The sequence below is a fragment of the Ostrea edulis genome, chromosome 1 (genome assembly GCF_947568905.1).
Source record: "Ostrea edulis chromosome 1, xbOstEdul1.1, whole genome shotgun sequence".
NCBI lineage: Eukaryota > Metazoa > Mollusca > Bivalvia > Ostreida > Ostreidae > Ostrea > Ostrea edulis.
Window position 1 is genome coordinate 67,619,548 of NC_079164.1, and position 20,649 is coordinate 67,640,196.

General features: G+C 33.5%; 1 protein-coding gene and 1 long non-coding RNA gene across 16 annotated transcripts in view; one reads left to right on the forward strand and one right to left on the reverse strand.

Annotated features, from left to right (window-relative positions):
- Positions 1-1,492: 1,492 nt before the first annotated feature.
- On the forward strand, positions 1,493-2,454 carry LOC130052478 (uncharacterized). The gene is made up of 2 exons (XR_008800830.1): positions 1,493-2,192; positions 2,408-2,454. It is a non-coding gene; the product is annotated as an uncharacterized LOC130052478 (long non-coding RNA).
- A 2,448-nt stretch (positions 2,455-4,902) lies between these two features.
- LOC125646246 (rabphilin-3A-like) overlaps positions 4,903-20,649 on the reverse strand; it is a 51,668-nt gene continuing 35,921 nt past the window's right edge. For 12 of the 15 annotated variants that reach the window (XM_056157638.1, XM_048872460.2, XM_048872493.2 and 9 more), the window contains 10 exons: positions 14,894-15,055; positions 13,748-13,830; positions 13,514-13,588; positions 13,202-13,311; positions 12,897-13,020; positions 12,322-12,479; positions 10,801-10,882; positions 9,436-9,532; positions 8,072-8,193; positions 4,903-6,182 (listed from right to left, as the gene is read on the reverse strand). In XM_056157638.1, coding sequence (XP_056013613.1) covers positions 6,168-6,182; positions 8,072-8,193; positions 9,436-9,532; positions 10,801-10,882; positions 12,322-12,479; positions 12,897-13,020; positions 13,202-13,311; positions 13,514-13,588; positions 13,748-13,830; positions 14,894-15,055 — 1,028 coding nt within the window. In that variant the 3' untranslated portion in view covers positions 4,903-6,167. Of the gene's footprint in view, positions 6,183-8,030; positions 8,194-9,435; positions 9,533-10,800; positions 10,883-12,321; positions 12,480-12,896; positions 13,021-13,201; positions 13,312-13,513; positions 13,589-13,747; positions 13,831-14,893; positions 15,056-20,649 lie in introns of all 15 variants that reach the window. The other 3 variants (XM_056157655.1, XM_056157650.1, XM_048872516.2) reach the window with 1 other exon arrangement.

Here is a 20,649-nt window from a genome sequence, read left to right on the forward strand (position 1 = left end):
TCAGTTTATTTATTACATTAAATATATAATTTTATTCATTCATGAAATACAAAAAGGGGGTCAAAGTGTTTTGTGAATTTAAGACTATTTTGTGTATTCACACTACTAGTATAAATATACTCACGTTTTCTTAAGGTGATAGGGGAGTTGAGTTTAGACAAGTGAAAACTCAAAACATTCATGTTTATCCGCAAGTATTTGTGCCTTTTAAAATTGTTATCCTTCTGCGTAAAATCGTTTCCGCTAACTAATTTTGCTTACTATATCAATGAAGATATCTTAATTAAAATACGACTACACTGTTAACTTTACGTCCTGAAGAGATTACAAAATGCGTAATGTCAGTATGGTCCGATCTATAAAAAATCCTTTCATCTTCTGCGGCCTGATGTCTTTGACGCTTGCGTTAATTTGATTTCTTATGTAAATATGGAAAGAAGAGACAACAAACATTAATCTCTCTCTCTCTCTCTCTCTCTCTCTCTCTCTCTCTCTCTCTCTCTCTCTCTCTCTCTCTATATATATATATATATATATATATATTGAAAATCAGAATGACACATTCCATAAAATACAATCATTTACTGCAAATATCTGCATTTATTATAGGATTAAATATTCTTTTTGAAGAATTTATCGATGTGTAAACTCCGGACATTTTACTCACAAACTGAATAAAAGTGCGAAGCACTTTCATGTTAAGTTTGAGAGTTAAATGTCCGGAGTTTACACATCGATAAATTCTTCAAAAAGAATGTTTGATTCTTATAATTCCAATGCATTCACTTCATTAACAATTGCAAAAATTTTAATAGTTTCCCCGCACTATGTTATTTGTTTTCAGGCTGTATGAATACATCACGTTTTCGGATTTATTGATGTATAAACTCTTGTTCAGCTTTATTTTTGTCCAATCAAAACAACTGTAATAAATAACATTGGAATTATTAGCAGTAAATGATTTTTTTTCATGGAATGTGTCATTTTGATTTTCAATATTTATTCACAACTGGGCCGAATCAACTTCTAAGATATATATATATATATATATATATTGAAAATCAGAATGACACATTCCATAAAAAATCAATCATTTACTGCTAGCGCTTTCTCCATGTCTACATGGTTCATCAGGAAGTTCAAATATACAAAACTTGTTTAGTAACGTCTTTGTCATAATAACGTTGACAGGTAGCGTTTGGTCTATAATTCCCACATATTTTGTAAAAATATTATGCTAAATTGTAGTTCAATTGTTCAAATAATTATTTTCTATTAAGTAAGTGTGAACTTTTTACTACTGCTTTCCAAAATATGGAAGAACAAACTCGACTATATAGAGAAAATGTTGAACTTCTATTATCAAAGAAAACTGAGTTTGGCAATAACATTGCAGCTGAAAATTGTACAAATGGTTTACCTGTTACACACGCTCAAGAAATTTTTAAAGAATGGAGTGAAATTAATTTAGAAAAAGAAGCATATGTGGTAGTTGTACTTAGTTTAGTTTTATATTTTTATATTGCCATTCACATTCATTCACTTCAATACATATTGCGCTGCGCTACTTACTAACTTTGTGTTGTGTGTTAAAGAAACCTAAACACCCTTTTAAATATAATGGTTTAATCCGTAAGGGTCCAGTTAGAACATAACTCGGATTAGTTCATGTACCTCTTAGGTGTCATACTTGTTCTGTCATCTGATTGGTCTTAGTATTTTGTTCTAGCCAATAGGAATTCCTGGCGGGAATTCCTGAGTTCTTTTTATGAAATAGTTCAGGAAAATCTAGTTTTGAAAGAGATTCCAAAGGGTGTTGCCACTATTGAGTTCTAAATAAGCATAAAATATATATTTAATTTATAGAGGATTTGCTAACACCAACAACTGTAAGTAGCTGATAGTTTTACTATATGATTAAAAGCAAGTAATGAATTTAAATAAGTAATTAAACTTTTCTTTATTCATAAAACTTGTGTGCAAGTCATGAGTGAAAGATTTACTGAAAGTAGAATTGTGGAAAAACATAATTTCTAATCTTTAAGTAAATAATGAGTTTTAAGTAATATAAATGCGCAGAGTGATATATGTGTACAGAATTTAGTATTTTAGTAAATTATTCAATAGGTCATCATAAGAGTTTTAAGCAGTTCACCTTGATTTCGGAAGCTGTAGCTCAGTTCCATAAACTGGTATGTACATGTACATATGCAATTCACTGCAGTACATTATATTCATTTTTTAATATCAATTACTTATAATTGATGGTTCAGAGAGTTATGTCCTTTGACGATAAAATGATGACCAATATATATATATATTTGTATCGTTGCATATATCATATGTTCGATAGTGTCTTTTGTCTTTGTATTGTATTTGTCCTTATATGTTTTTATTGTTGTTATAGGGTTTGTTTTCATTGTTTCCAAAAAGTAAACGAATCTACGACCTTAACCATCTTGTGGATTATTCTTATACTCAAGACCGGTTACACATATAAGAAAAGAAACCAAATGAAGCAGCAATGGTTCAAACTATTGAACGAAAGGAAACAAGCATTCTGGAATGCCTTAAAAAGCGAAAACTTAGCTGACACTTATGATGCATTTGGTTTATGAGTCGACAAGGAATTTAAGGAGGTATGCTACACCAGAGAAATTTGATGTAGATGAAAAGTGGAGGACATGTACAGCAGTATTTTGAAGTTGAAAATGTTCAAATTTACTTTATTTTGTCAAAAAATACAGTTTTAGTAGAAGGTAATCTGGAAAAAATTTAAAACCCCTGCTGCACTCGAACCTGCGACCTACAGTTCAGCAGTCGGTATTCTAACCTACTGAGCTACTCGGCTAGGTATTTAAATGGAAAAGGAAAAGTCAAATATTGCTGATATCGATTTTTTCATCCATGTTTTTAAAGGAAGTCAGCCATTATGACGATGTAGAGTACTACTTAAATTAAAAAAAATATATGTACATCATCGGGGGAAAATAAGTTACTTTCATATAACATTATGTATGTTCGCCGGTGTTCATCAGTCAGAATACTCATATAATAATCTAACAACACGCAAATTTATATTTTTATTAGCTTGAGATTAGAATAAATCCCTCCTTTAAATATAAAATATCGTACAATATTGGAAAAATCATCCGCGGGTTGATGCTTTCCGTATTGCGTCTGGTGTTACTGTTCTGAACGCTAACCCCAATACTATATGGTATAATGGTAATACCATAGACAGCATTGAGAGCGGTAACCCTGTTAACTTTTTTTCCGATTGAGAGCTGTAACTCTGTTCGTATCAGGTGTCCAAGAAATGAAAGAGTATCCCCTTTATGTAATAATAATGATTTGGCTGACGAGTTCCATTATCTATTTACTATAGTAAATGTACTGATGAAACTATTAAGAAATCAAGATTGGAAAACTTAGATAGATATTATACAAATAGACCAGATAGATATAAATTTAAACAGCTTCTTTAAAAATGTTATTGTACTTAAAAGATTATGCAAATTTTTAATGGTTATAAGGGAGAGGGCATGTCCTCCACGTTAACTGCATGCTATGTACAATACTGTATGATATATTACAAATTACTTCTCTACAATACACATGTTGTATTTATTTGAGAATAAATAATTTTGTTGTTGTTGTACTCGGACATACCTTTTTATGAAACGGTTACTAAATCGAACACACCGATCTTTCCCATTTGTAAAAATCACCAAGCGTAACTTTATCGACGGGTATTCATTCCCGGACCGTCGTAAAATGGCTGAAATATTGCCAAAACGGTGTAAAACCATAATCAAGTCCGGGTGAGCTACGTCAATGGTAAGACGGCAGTTGTGTCAGTGTGTTATTTGCTGACACGTGTTCGGTGTGAACTACTTTTAGTAACTTAAGTATGACGACGGCACGGATACACGAACGTGCGTCATGGATAGTTGCTGAATTGAATAGAACATGGAAATCAATGTGGTGGATTGTTGGACCGTATATCAACGGGAATCCACGAGCAGCTAGTATTTGGATTCAGACCGAAGAGGAGGGGAAATCAACAGCTATACAATCAAAAACTGCCAAGGATCGCAGACGATTGTGGTTCGCCTTTGCAGTACTTGGAACTTAGATATTTGCAAACATGGATATTTTGACGCATCAATGAACTCAAACTTGGAAGATGGTGACAATGAATAGTGGCAACTAACTGTATATAGAAAATATTGATACCCCCCCCCCCCCTTGTAAATATTCATTTGTTTCATGATATGTGTGTGTTAGTGGAGAGGTAGATTAGAGAGTAAGATTGATATTGTTTCTGTTTCCTTTCTTTATTTACAGTTGTGTTCTTGCTTGATTAGAGATATCCTATTGCTTGCCCCACTAGGATTGTATGTTTGGAGAACGTATTCTGGGACAAGTGTTATTTCAAATAAAACGAGGAAAAACAAAAGTCCTTTACAATATATTCATACACTCAGTGGTTGATGACCTAGAGGGAAGTTGAACTCCCAAAAATAATCAGTCAAAGATTTGGTACTGAAACGTATCCGTTTTTTGCCTTTCAACAACGGAAAATGTCAGACACGATGGACAATTGTCTTCAAGACCTCACTTTGAATAAGAAGAGAGAGAGAGAGAGAGAGAGAGAGAAAATAGGGGCGCTTCAAGTCATGTGATTACGGTACTCTCTTGATACTTCCCGTACAGATAATACACGTGCAAGTATTTCTAGAATGAGTTTTCAAACGAGGTGTAATGATGTGCTATCAAGGGCTACGTCGATACAAGAAATAAGTGGGGACAAAGTCGTGGAAGATGTTGGAGTAGGAGCGGCAAGGTGACGGCCATCGCCACAATAGTTTTCCAGAGTCGGAGAAAAAAGATCTTGAATTGAACAAAAATATTTAATATTTTTAAACATACGAGTGTTGTAACAGATTCATGTAACATACATATGTAGAGTATTGAAATCATCATAAACTAGAAAATTCACAACCTTGAAACAATAAGGCATTCTATGCTGTACTGTGTATGGAAATTTTGCAACACATTTTACAATGGGAGTACCCAGCACAGATAACCAGAATTCAGTTTTTTGTGTAGTGTTTTTGATGTCAAATGCTGGTAGCTTAAATAATTGTCAAAATTTCAACAAATATACATCTAGCAAACAAAAACCACTAGTGGATCCTTGGAGAGGGGGAAAGGGCTTTGTGGGACTAACTGGTCCCTCTTGGGTCTGGTATGGAGAGAGATTCTTTTTTGATGACTTTACATATCAATTGTCATTCTGATACCCAAATTACAGGCATATGCAGACTTCTACACATGACATGGAAGACATCAGTATGCAATACCCAAGGCTGTGTGATTACCTGTTCTCCCTCTTATAAATCATAGACTCCAAAGCCATTATAAATACGTGATCTCCTACCAAGAGTCACCTATTTTGAAATTTAAAAGCAGAGTCCAAAAAATACAACAAACTACAAACATATAGCACAAAAAAGACATAAATTCTACTTAAGAATATTATTCCAAATTCTTGTGACACATAAATTTGATTTTTCACAGTTGAATAAGAAGCATCATTTTTAGCATATACATGTATGATCTATTCTCAGAACAAAAGCTAAATATCACAGTACAGTTTTCAATTTAATAATTGTTCTGCACCTATATTGCACTTAAAATATGAATATAAAACAAATAATAATGTTTGACAATATCCTTGTACAAAAAGGGCAAAGTTTCTTCTCCTCTTCCATCAATATTCATATCAAGTGATTGCTTACAGATTTTTTAACTTAAATAAAATGATTTTTAAAGAATTACAGTAAAACATGGTTGTAGCAAACCTCCAGGGCCACCGGAATATGGCTTGTTATAACCAAACTTCATGATGTCAAATGAAATTTTTGGTATTTTCCTCTCCTATGGGAATAAACTTCACTTCACAATAAGCATACATTTGTTAAAAGCCTGTTTTACTGTATATGATTTACAAACTTATGTTGAAAATAAGATATCAAAATGTTGAACGTAAACTATTTGAAACAAGAAAATCTACAACAGCAGAACTTATTGTACAGAATTCAAACACAATCAGAATTAAAATGTATTAGCTCTGCCGGGCAATCATCTGGTGTTCTCTGTTAGTATTCATCAGGCTGAAAAAAAAAAAGACAGGCTTGAAAAAATTGCCACTTTCATTCGCGGACAGCTTCATGTATTTTACTGTACTACTTGCTTGAGTATATTCTGTATATTGTGAAAGAAAGATTTGTAAAATCCCAATTTTTCACTAGAATACTGATAGTAGTCAGTCTAATATATGATCATATATGGAGTATTTACATTTTTGTGTCCAATTAACTAGGAATACCATGTAAACATTTTTTAGTCATTGCTACAAGGTAATATTTCATTATTTATGTAGGCTTCATTCATAAAAATTGAATAAGAAGCATACCTAAAACCTTGCACACAGAGAATTTCAAAACATTCTTTTCAGCAACCCTGACCTGATTTACAATAAATTTTGAAAACAAATATAGGAATTAAGATTTTCATGCAAAGCACCATTTCTGAAAGTTTGTAATTTCCCCATCCAGTGACCTTGACTTTCACTGTAGCCTTGGAAACCAAAGGTATACATGTATACAAGGTACCATTCCTACGAGTATGACAAAATTGGAAAGAAAATGTAGCTTTAATCTTGTACAAAAGAAATTTTGGAATATTCCTTTCAATGATGCTGACTTTTTCACCTTATTCATAAAAACAATATATACAAGACATCATCCCAGCAAGTTTGATAAAAATAAGTTAAGAGAAGTGTAATCTTAAACACAAGTTAATATATCCCTCCAAAACTATTTCTTAGTTGATAAAAAAAAATAGTAGTTTATGTACAACACCTCATCATGTTTTCACATTATTTACAGCAGTCTTAGTTTACAATTACTTGAAAACAATTAGCTTGGTAGATTTAAAATGCTAACCATTCTCTCCCAAAGTTTGAGTGAGGGATATACTTTTTATTAAAGCTTCATATGCTTTAGGGCAAAAAAATATTAGACTTTAGTTTCTCAGGTACCACCACATCTGACTGACAATTACTGCACTGATCAATTTTGTCAACATATTGAAAAGTGGAATAAACACTGAAGTGTTCATTTCTGGTGAAATAATTAAGTTCAACAAATGTTTAAAAACATGAATTGATTTATACTTTATATTGAACAATGACAAAAAAACCCATCAGATTCAGTTAGCAAGTCTATACTTTATGTGTGTGTGTGTGTGTGTGTTATGCAAAATAGAGTGGTAAATCATGTTACATCTCTCTATACCCCCCCCCCCCCCCCCCCCCCCCAATACAAAACCCAAAAGCAATCTGTCTGCCTCATTGAATATCGGAATGCTTGGCCTGAGAAACTAAAGATGAACTTTTATAAGCCTTATACTCATAAGTTTTATGATGAATTGTTAGTTTATCGTCAAAGTCTTTCAGTACTACTTTGGTAATTAGGTGTGTTGTCCCAAAATTAACAAACTGACATTTACGTTGTCTACACCTCATATATATTGTAAACACTCCATAAATAGTCGTATCCCTAACTGATAATGAATGTATTGCTTCATCGAAAATTTCAATATGACACTCAATACATCACCAGAAAACTTATACATGTACTACCATTGCACCAATATCACTTGTTTACATTCTAGAATATTGAAAGATTTAATTCCATGTTATAAATGACCACACATTTCTTGCTTGTAAGAGTCCAAGTAACTCTAAATCTATACTGTATAATATTTACAGTAAAAACATAGGGGTTACTGAAAAAAAAACTATTGCAAGGAATTCACATCAATAAAACAACTAGTCTCTTTTACTTTGATGGGGGTTAACAGTTGTATTAGGATACATATAATGTACAATGTAGAGGTTCTCCCATTTGGGACATAATTAATGCCATGCAAGGATTACTATACAAAATAAAACTCACAACACAACAGAGAATTGGGGAGGGTGGGTATTAATCTAGACCTCTGGAATTAGCTCGGCGGCCAGGGTGTGCCAGCGCTCAAACTTGTGGTCAGGATTCTTCAGAGTGTCGTACCAGTGCTTCAGACGTTGACCCTTTGCACTAATACCAAGTTGTACACCACCTACGATTAAGAGTTATAAAGAAATATTTACATTTCCCATGTTTTTTCTTTGATATCTTTACAAATTGCAATGATAACCATTTCCCCATAAATGTGATGGGAGTTGAGCAAAATGCATGTATGAATTTAGATACATATAGAATGTCTATTGCGAGGGTTGGGAATTCTAACTGAAATGAAAGCAGAATGTAAATATAAAATACAAATTTCATTTTTAAAAATAAATGAGAGTATGAACTGTAACACTTATCAAGAAACGCTAACACACTTCATGAAGTATGCCATCGCAAAGCATTGCAACTCGTACTTTCAATTTAAAAAGAAGAAAAATCATTGTCGTCATTGACTACCAAAATGAAGCTTACTTTCAAGCACTTAGTTACAAACATTTAGGCTGACCTTGTTCACTCAACCAGGTGATGTCAATACATTAGTGAAAAAAATTCTCGAATATACCAAAATTAACAACTGCTTGATAAAACAATACTGACCACTTAAAATGAAGTCATTTGGATTACCATAATTCTGACCATTTGCCAATAAAGTCATTAGATTTACCACTATCCTGACCACTCACCAATGAATTTAAATAATTAGATTTATCCCTATCTTGACCACTTAACAATGAAGTCATTAAATTTGCCCTATCCTGACCAGTTGCCACGAAGTCATTAAATTTACCACTGTCACTGATTACTTACCAAACAAGATGTGTTTGTGAAACAAATGTCCCAATATGGCAGCAAAGTAATTATAGTATCCAAAGAAAGGTAACCAGGAATACACATGAGAAATATGATAGCCCTATCATTAAGCATTCAAAAGTTATGGTCAAGGATAAAGTTTGTCAAAAGTAAGTCAAACTTCAAGGTCATAATTATAAGGTAAAAGAATTTGTTACCTAAAGAAGGTTTTTGTCAAAAAGGAATACACATGTGAAATATGAAAGCCTTATCACTAACCATTCAAACATTATGGCCTAGGTTAAAATTTTAAAAAGTAGGCCAAACTCCAAGGTGAAAGTCACAAGGTCAAAAAATTTTCATACAAAAAGAAGGGTCTTGTCACAAGGAATTCACATGCGAAATATGAATGCCCCCATCACCATTGATTCAAAAGTTAGGGGCAAGGTTAAAGTTTCTGCAGACAGATAGATGGACAGACCAAAAACTAAATGCCCACAAATCTCCGATTATGAGGGCATGCAAAGACATTAGCTTTATCACGATCCCGATTACTTACCAATGAAGTCATTGGCTTTACCAATATCTCTGTCCCACACAGTAATCTCCAGTGTCTTCTTAGCTAGCTCATTATGCTTTATTTCATATATAAACTCCTAAAAACAAAGTATCATTACAATTCTGAAATTATTGCATCTTTAAGGATGTTTTAATATTTTTAAATATATCAAGGATTACAGGGGTCATATAAAAAGTCCTATTGTATAATTAAACACTGGTATAGGATAAAAAATGTTCTTGATATTGTTTTTGAACATCTATTATGACATCATGCAATTTACCTATATGACTTTTATATAAACCAGCAAAAAAATGGACAAAAAAAGAAAACAATTTTTCAATCTAATTGCAAAGTTTGTGCAACACTTGGGTTTCAGCCTATGGACATTAAGCTGATCTGAACAAAGTAGATGGAGATTACATCGTTGATATTCAGCAGTACAGAGATGGGCAAATAATTTCAAAGTGAGTAAAATGTCACTCAAAGATCAAATTTATAGCAACTCAGGTGACCTAAACTGCAAATGCTGAAGAGATGTTAAGCACTCAATGTTTGATATTGTGGAGATTTTGTTAACTGTTTTCAGTACATTAAAAGAACTATCAAAGCTTTGGAAAATCTTTGCTCGAAGGCACCCCACAACCTTTTAGAAGGAGCAATAACTCATCTGGGTAGATATGGTATCAAGGTTTCCGTTTATGCGCAATCGTGATTCTATGAAATCAAAACTGGTGATGATATATGAGTAAGAAACCAAACATAACTACAAGACATGGACTGTGAAAATGAAAGAAAGATCTCTAATCATGCAAAGAAAAAAATTTAGTGTGCTGAGCATTGCATGCTTTGTTTTTCAATACCAAAGGCCCAGTACATAAAGTTTTAATGTAAGAAAACATTTGAAGTGTCACAGGTTAGTTCTAAGTGATGGAACATTACAAAAATGTCTGACTAGCAACTGGAACCAGAGAAATACAGTTATGCCACGATAATTAAATCTATCAAACTATCCAAAAGAAAAAGGCATTGCCACATCATCTTGTCCACCATACAGCCCTAACTTAGTTGTATGCGATTTTCAATTTAAATCCTCTCATCAAACAAGCCATGTGAGGATGGCAGTTCTCGATTCATATAACAGTCAGAAGTGCCATGTTTTCAGCGTATGAAGGGTATAACCTATAGAGGACTACAGATCACCAGTGCCTTGTGGAGAGGAAGTCAAAGGAGAGTATTTTCAAAGAATGATGGAGATTTAAAACGTAATGATGTTGCACAGTTTACAACATATCAATATGTGCATTCAGAACTTTTTAAATGACCCGTGTATATGTCAAATGAAATAAATTTTAAAAACCCCACCTCATTATACTCAGGATTTAAAGTTTTCTTCTTTACCACAGTTTTAAACTTGGATCTCTTCTCTGGATCTGGTTTTAAGTATCTAAAGTGAAATGTGAATATAACTGAAATCAGTCTTCATCATCATGCTGCTCATCTGTGACTGTGTCTGGAATGATTCTGTACTGGTAGGATTAAAATTTTAACTTTGTTGGAGGGGCAGCAAGTGCACTAATTTGAGATTGCACCAATATTTGATTAAGAACTTTTTTGTTAGATACATGTACTTTAAAATTTGTATTATCGCAATTCACCTTTGAATTAGAACGCTTTGGCCGATACACGGGCACTGGAAGTTAATGTAAATATATAGTATGTGCTTTTTTATACATGCACATACTATATATTTACATTAACTTCCAGTGCCCGTGAATTTAATATAAAAAAAAATTCTAACATATTTTCCTACTATACTTGTGTCCAAACATACCTTCAAATATTTATTAAAGCCCCTTATGACCCAAAAACTCGATCACAGCTTTTGATGATTTCGTTCGTAGACGTAGCCATGTTAGGTAGCCAGTCAATTCGAATCCCGGTTCATTTCCTAATTGGCACAATAGCGTCTAGATGTGTACTAATGCCCCACAAATATTTTAGCTAAATAGTTTAAATAATATACCACCCCAGTCCTATTAAATGATAATTATTCAAATAGCTAAACTCACGACAATGCGGCTTTCGTTAGTCATGGGCGGCTGCGCCGGCCGGTCTCCATCTACTGGGCTTATGCCGGCCGGTCTCCATCTACTAGGCTTATGTAGCATTTTCGTTAATCAAGAGCTTATTTTACCTTTACAAAAACTGGTACAAAAAATGTTTTAATTTCTATTAATTATTCGTGTTGATAATAAATGAAGAGCGAATACATAACTTACAACCAATTTTATGAATAGATACCAATAGCAAGAGTTCGAATTGACCGGCTACCTAACATGGCTACGTCAACAAACGAAATCATTTGAAGCTGCGAGTTTTCGGGTCGTGTGTGGCTTTAATGAATATTTGAAGGTATGTTTGGACACAAGTATATAGTAGGAAAATATGTTAAGATTGTTTTATATTGAGTTTATGAGACAGCAACACAAGAATACACCGATATCAGGCCTCAACCGTCCGCAGTTTTTTGTGACCCATAAATCGAAGGTTTCTATAAGAGGTGGATCTCCAGCTACACTGAATCCGCTCGAGAAAGTGGGCGGGCTGTAATCGGCCAATGAAAACTTGTTGTATTACATCAAACATGTCATTCAAATTGTTCAATCGTCTCATTCAATTGTGTCATCACACAACGCAATACTATATCGGGTAAAGCGTTCTAATTCAAAGGTGAATTGCGATAATTGCTGCTAGATGACATTGAAAAATTTCAAAGCAATAAAACTATTTCAATTGTTTTAATATTTATAATAAACAAATTTCAGGAGAGCTGGATTAAATTGTACTAAAGGAAACTGAAATGAAGTTAACTGCATTACTTACAGTTTGACATAGGGGTCAGAATATCCATTAGTATCACAAGCGGCCAGCTCCACACATCTAACGACAGACACCACAAGTGACTGCTTGGACGTGGAAAATTTCAAACCCAGCAGGATTTTACCTCGGTCATGTGACAGAAGGTCATCATCTTTGTCAGTCTGAAAGTCAGTAATAAATTGCATAACATGTAAAAATCAGTAACAATCAGAACAGGTAAAAATCAGTAACAATCAGAGCAGGTAAAAATCTGACAGTAACAGAATTGAAGACAAGCAAAGGAGTAACAAATAAAGAAAAAAATAAAAATAGGAGAAAAAATGTAATAAATCATATCAAAATTAGTTAGCAGGTGAAAAAAACCCACATTGGTAAACCCAGATGTAATTCACACACCATATAAAAATCAGCAACAATTAAGTTCAACCAAACAATTACCTGCTATTAATTTTAGAGTCTGTGCCTTGAAAACAATGTTACGCAGACATGACCATAGTTACATCAAACTTCTGAGGTAAATAACCTAACGAGAAAAAATCAAGCATGCCTTGTTTTACAATACTGATGGTGCTACTTACAGGAATTTGCTTTTCAAGACAGACATTAAAGTGTTTGGTATGATGTGGCTGAAGCCTTTTCAGGGGAACTCTTGTCTCACCAATAAAGTCGAACCCAAAGGCATCCTCATCCAGAACAGCCAACCTACACGTGGGGAAAACATAATCTAAACAATATCTGTCATGATACACCTTTCATGCTTCAGAAAATTATCAAACAACTTACTTGGAAACTTAAAACACATTTAAGAAATATAGTAAAAGACGTTATTTTTGAATGAAGCAGGACAAAAGGACACAGAATTTTGTGTCTGCCATCCTTTTACCGCAGGGTCTTTCTAATCGTGTCATCTTCCGTTATCCCGTAGTACGTCAGGGTTTCATTCCAATCTGGATTCAGAGTCTTGTGTATTGTTTTAGTTCGAAGTTTGTTGGACTGAAAGAATTAAAAATAATTTATCATAAAAAATATACACCTTAACCACCCTGACTACATATTGAATAGATATAATTATATGGTATACCTAAAATTATCATTTAATCTGTGATGCTCATAAAAATCTTGTAATTTACCAGTACAATTAACCCAATGACATATTGTAAGAGTTCTCTCTCTTGTGTATATTGCAGACAACTACCTTGCTTGCCCCAGGAAGTAAGTGTAATTTGACGTAAGGATCAGATAGACCATTGGAATCCATAGCTTTCAGTCCCTTCAATTTCAAAATACATGTCAATTATCATATTGTAATTTAGTCAGAAATGCTCCACAATATATCAATTTCATCAGATTCATTAGCAGATTATGCATTGGATATATTTTCTAACATTTTCATATCAAATGATTCTGCTCTATCTTAATATCTACTTACTCTGGCTCTCACAATGGTACAATGAAGAGCATTATTAGTGGCATCATACAGTAAAGACATTTCTAAAGATCCCAATGGGGTACCTAAAAATACATCATCAAATACCTTAATGCTTACATGGACAACAAAATCATCAGCATTTCAAATGATTCTAAAGTGATGTACCTTTATATAATTACCATCAAAACATGGGTAACAAAAGTAAAGACATTTGAAATGGCTAACTTATAGATACTGTAAAATGAAGAAATTCGGAGCATACACCATCAAATACATCAATAAAAACAACTTGAACTTTAAAGGTTTTTTCAAAGAGTTTTCCTATATATCAGCATAAAACATTTTGATCCCCTAGTGTGGCCCTAACCTACCCATGGGGACCTTGAATTATACAAACTGGATCTTTTCTATGTCAGGAAGCTTTTATGTAAATTTCAACTTTTCTGGCCCAGTGGTTCTTGAGAAGATTTTTAAATGATATGTACCCCCCATCCTATTTTTACATTTTCGTGATTATGACCCCTTGAGAAGGGCATTGCCCTTCATTTGAACAAACTTACCCCACCCCCCTCCCCTTCACCCAAGGATGCCTTTTGACAAGTTTGGTTGAAATTGGCCTAGTAGTTTTGGAGAAGTCGAATATGTTAAAAGTTTACAGACAGGCAACAGACAATGGGTGATAAGAAAAGCTCACTTGAGCTTTCAGCTCGGGTGAGCTAAATACACTTCAGCGTAATTAGTTTGATTTACAAAAGGATAAGCACATCCATTAAACGACATCAAATTAAAAAGTTGAAAATATGAAATTTTTTTTTTACTCAATGCCTGTGCAACTTATCTGAAAATCAATCATGTGAAGAGATTTTTGCTCATCAATTGTGAGAAAATTAAGTCATATGTTACATGTCTGTCAACATATTCAAATGATAAATATTATAAGTGTTTTGTGAGAAAATGAATGGATTTCAACTCATGATTTAAGTGTTTAAAAACCAGTTTATATATATATATATATATATATATATACCCACTTCTATCTAATGAAAATACATTCCAAATCTCTTTAGCTTATACAATTACATTGTATAAGCGCACATATATTGTAAAATTTCAAGATGTCATCTGTCAATTTCCTTGGTTATTTACCTCCAGTGGGACTGTCAGGGGAAGAGAGGCTGTCTTCATGTTCCTCTGAGAGGGAGTGATTATTTTTATATTTGCTAAAAGCATCATCAATGTCTGCCTCATCTACCAGTTTGGTTGGAGGATGTTGATCACGTGACCCATTCGTCCCATGATGAATCAGACCTAAGTTTTAAAAATCAATTCCAATTATGAAATTATTTGTATTACATCTAACTGCTGAATTTTTTCAAATGCTTTTAATTAACAAGTGATATTGCCATATTGGCTTAAAATATGATTTAGAAATAAAAATAAAAATTAATTTACATATATAGATGGTATATCAGTATAAGTATTTCTGCTTGCAGGGGAATACATTGCAATGCTATTACTACCAAACTTTAGAATATAGTGCATAATGATTGGAATATTTATCTTGAAAAAAGATATAAAATTGTATCATATCATTGTATCTATTCTTATGAAATGAATGCATTTCACATTTTTTTCATTAGTTCTTGTAATTACCAACATTTACTTAATAAAAACAAAAAGTCCCATTCATAGCTATATCTTCATTTCCAAAAGCAAACCCCTTCACATTATGCTTTTCTGGGCACAAATCACATCCACATGTTCCCCCTAAAATCTGACCACTTTGAAAGGCTAAAATAAGGTGTAATTGTACATTGAATAGTCTTAGCACCATAAATTAAGTCTTAATTGTGACAGCCTGAATGCAATACTGCACTGCAGTAACCAGATGCAGTAATTGCATGAAAAAGATTGTGGATATCAAATATAATAAATGAATCAATGATGGATGTTGCCAAATATGAAAGATTTACCTTTCCTTTGGGAGCAATTTATGTTGTGGAAGAAAAACAGTGTAAATTGATCAAATTTGTGCAATATTTCTTCCAAAAGAACAATCATATCTTATGTTTGAAAAAACTCACAGCAATCTTAATACATAGGATTTGGTAATCAGGATTTACTGTGAGAGATTTCCATTGATACTGTAAAAGCCAACAGCTAAAGATACAGGTCAATGAAATCATTGTCAAGATATTTTATGGCAGACTCATCTATGCCAATAATCATTAGCCACTTCACAAATTTCCTGATCAAGGAGCTGGAATTTCCACCATTAGAGAATGCTTCAGTCTATCCCACACTAAGCCCTTTATCTCTGCGTTAACTGATGGGCCAGTCGTGTCATTAGGTAAAGCAGTTTGTACTCCATGCAGTAGTGTAAAGGACAGGCCAGAATCAATAAAAGCCATGTCACTCGTGATGTATTCTTCCTTTTAAGAAGTTTCTACTGCAAATGAAGCATGTTTTATTCATCATTATCAATATATCATAGGACTCCAAACTCCATTCCTGTCACATCTATAAAGACTGTTCCCCGTTCTGTAAAACTACTGGTACATCTGCCATTTGTACTAATGTTTTGCCAATGGTAAATCACTATTGGTGAGCAATCTCACAGGTCAAATGTTGGTAGACTTTGTTCCACACTTCCTGAGTCCGGGAATACCTACCCTACGGTGCCTCTGTGATGTAGTGTGAATGGAGACAATAGGCGTAGTTTGCGACAATACAGTAACATGATGGTGCAATAATTAGTAATATTAATGTGCAATAATTCATAATGTTTCCACTACAGCAGCACATTCATTATTAATGGTCTTGAATAATTGTTACATATGTCAATCGCCGATTGTCAATGCTGCAGCTTGGTTGCCGAAGGTGGCATCTTTAATTTTGTTAACAAAACTCTTTCAGTTAATAACATTGCCTTTAATGAATACTGATACCAAATAACCTTCACACCTCAAGGCCTTTGCACTTTGCATAAAAATGTCACAATTTGAAACTTGGGCTTGACATTCAAAGTTTGGTTGGTTCCGTGCAAGTTTGGGGAACCTGCAGGCAATTATATCGCTTGAGTTCGAATTTACCGTTAAAGATAGAAAATGACAGTTTCTCACTATCAGATTGTTTAGTGTGTTTTACATGTACATGTAATAACAATGTAGTCAATCTAACTGACATAGTGTAACGATAGCAGATGAGCGGATCATAGGATCTAATCTTAATTAGATTGCAATGTAGTGAGACAACGAACAGCAATATTACGCACATTACTCAAATATGTGATAAATTCTGTCAATTATTATGTGGCTGATGCCTTACTTGTTTACTAATTATCAAGCGAAATCTGAATTACGAATGGAGCAATTTCACCGAGTGGTTTATTGTTACAAAAATTGAGTAATGTTTTAGTCCAAGCCCAACTTTTTAATAGCGACATTTATAAAGGGTTTGTATGCAAAGCACAAACCCCGGACAATGTGAACAAAGATGGTATGTACAAAAGGCACCCAATGATGGAATAAGCATTTAGGCCTTTGGGAGAAATATGAATGCACTCACTATTTTATGATTAAGGATTAGCAACACCATGTGACTTTTTGGAAGTAAATCATATTAACATGAAATATCAAAGAAAGATTTAATCTCATTTTGCAAAATCAAAACATGTTCTGTACTGGGTTCAATTTCTAGAAGGTGGTATGAAATCATATACATCTGCTACTCTTTTTTTCTTTTTCCAACAACTTTTCTGTATAATTTACAAGCTTTAATTTTGGTGCTAATGACATTTGATCATATCTATACCTCCTAAAGTAAGATTTTTATAAAGAAATTTTCAACAGGGAGCTACATGAGACGGGAGTACATGCTTCGTACTTTCGAGTTGATAAACCCCCTAAACTGCATCAACATCCTTTTGTTTTGTTTTTATTGAAGTTACATTTACCATGATATATTATGGCATTTTCTGCTCATTAACATGGAATGTTTTGTTCATTGACCTTCCATCCTTGTTAACATATTAAATACCACTTCATTTAGCCATCCATAAAACACAATTAATGCTGAGCAAATACAGAATTATTTATCAATCCATAATGAGTGCCATTTCACTACCTCTTCCATTGATTTTTGCTTGAGGCGATAATGAAGAGATATTTTGGATTTTGCACTGTAATCTTTAAATGACAATATTTACAATAATAGTGGTAATCAATTTCCATAAATGGCACTTGAAGACTTTCCATCTGAGAATTGTTGGCCGACTTGCCAAGGAAATCTGACAATAATCAATCCTCATAAAAGGAATAATAGTTATCTCATGATTTTGAAATCCTGTACTGTATAAAAAGCCATCCAAATATCTGCGATTCTGGTTTGATCAACAAGCATGATTGAAAAAATTTGAAAGATTTTATTCAACAAAACAAATGTGTACAAAAAATCCAAGCTTCTTAGAAATTGTGTATTGCACGGTTGCCACTAACACAGTATATGGAATAATCAATGTTTACAATGAGACACCTCAAGCATTAAATTGTAACGCGTATTTGAAAAAAAAAGATGTGCAAAAAATAATGTGTTATATACTGCAGTATTGTGTTTTCCAGTCCATATATTAAGCTGATTTTCTCACATACTTAATGCATTAGCATTTCTATTACCATAAATAATGCTACTTTTCCCCGACAGTCAATTAGTATTCTCCCAGGGATAAAATTAAACTGGATTAGTATAGATTTAAACTGAGTAAGGTTAGAACAATATGACAACACACAGAAACAAAGTCTGCAGTCCTACAGAGAAATCTGCAATTCAGCACTACGCATTGTTATACACTTTCATTTTCCCATATATATAAAATTACAGCAATTAAAAATCAATATTTTGACAGTTAACCTTAAAAAAGTGCCGAATTTCTTTTAATCCTGATCAGCTGACTGGGTCCTGGTCAACAGTCTAAGAACTGTTGAACAGCTATAAAACTGTTGACTGATTGTCTATTTTCATTGGATATGCATGTCATGTGATCTTCAATTCACGTCTGCAGTGCCATGCATTTTCCACAAATTTTGCATTTAATAATATTACAAACTGCAACATCATATCTAACGGAAAGGCAGCTCTGTCACAAAATCCTAACATTTTCGTGAATATTCAAGCAGAGGAAATCGTTTCATTCAATAAGTGAACATGTAATATGGTGGTAAATCAGCATCGTTATATTTTGTGTATATATATTTATATAATTACTTACATTTCAACATGAAAGTTGCATATAACAACAGTTATAGACCCAGTCCTCAGACAACAGCTGTTCTGCTTGACCTTGAAATGGATCTGTTGCTATTAGCCTATAGCTTTGGGCAACAGATCCGTTCTCAGGTCAAACAAAACAGCTGTTGACCTCAGATACGGTCAATAACTGGACAATAATTCTTTATTGCTAAGTGCAGAATCAGTCTCAGGCTGAGTGTGGACCTGATCCACAGGGCAGTATTTATGAACTCTCATCCACACTCACTAATAGGCAGACACCCAGTCGATCCACTGAGCACACTCCTTTCTTTAATATCTAATAACCAGAGATTTTAATGGTTGGCAAACATATGTATAAATCATTGAAAATATGTCACATATCATAAATTCTATAAATAACACATCCACTTAATATTCTTATTTGAAAATTGATTATCTTAAAGCTGATGTCACAGTGTGCATAGTTAAAATTTCCATGACAAGTCTTGTGTAATATGATGAGATATTATCCTCAGATGTACGTTACTTTCACATATCTCATGTTCCTCTCATAACAAAATATATCTAGACATGCCATGTCGAAAAGTAAAATATCATGTTGAAGTGTTGTGACACTTTCTTAAATTCAAATAACAATGTAATTTTCCTCAGAGTATTTTAGAATTAGATGAATAGGCCAACTAATGAATATACCACAAAGTTAAATACTATATTTTTTTTTAAAGAAAAATTATGCAATGATTATACAAATAAGTTGTGCCTGCAATTTGTTTTGAAGTATTAAGCTTTAGGTGTTTTGATTTTTGCTGATTGCAAACATGCTATTGGAACAAGAATGAATGAACACAGACTAAAAAATAGAAAGGAAAATAAAATGAAAAGCAGAATATGATAGTAACACTGACTAAGAAGCTAACTGTGCACAGACTAGGACTACGACAACAGACAGGACACAGTGTCTACATACACTACCTCAGGACTAGATCACAGGTGTAGAGCACAAAATAGAAATCCCCAAGTCATGGTATATATGTATACCACTCAATAACAATTCATTAAAGACAAATTCTAGATCTCTTCCAAAGAGATATACTAAAATTTATAAAAATTCTACTTTTTTCTACATAACTGAACCTGCATAATAAGATAGAATTACATTTTTTAAAGACTAACAACTGCCAATTGCATCTTTAGACAATCTTATATCTGGGGCATGGTGGACGCATTCCATCCTGTAGTATCTACAAACAATGCCTCCAAATGTCTTTTTTTCTACTGCCCTCCAGTATCACTTAATATCAGATCAAGACAGTTAACAATTATAGCAACCAGAACTGGATCAGGAAAATAAAACACAGCAAAGACTAAGATGTCCAACAGGTAAGAAGGTCAGGTCACAGTCATGGTGAAGCTTGGGTCAATGATATCGGTAACGATTGTCCCGAGCAGGCTGGCTTTGGGGAGTAGAAGAATGGTGATGTCGTGGAGTGGAGATTATGCCTGAGAAAGCAATAAAATAAAGACTGCGTAAGACCACCACCAGAGGGAGCTACAGGGGGAGGTAACTGGGTAAAACAAGGGAAATGCAGGATGCAATTAGCAAACATGTAGATGAATATATGTTAGATGTGAAA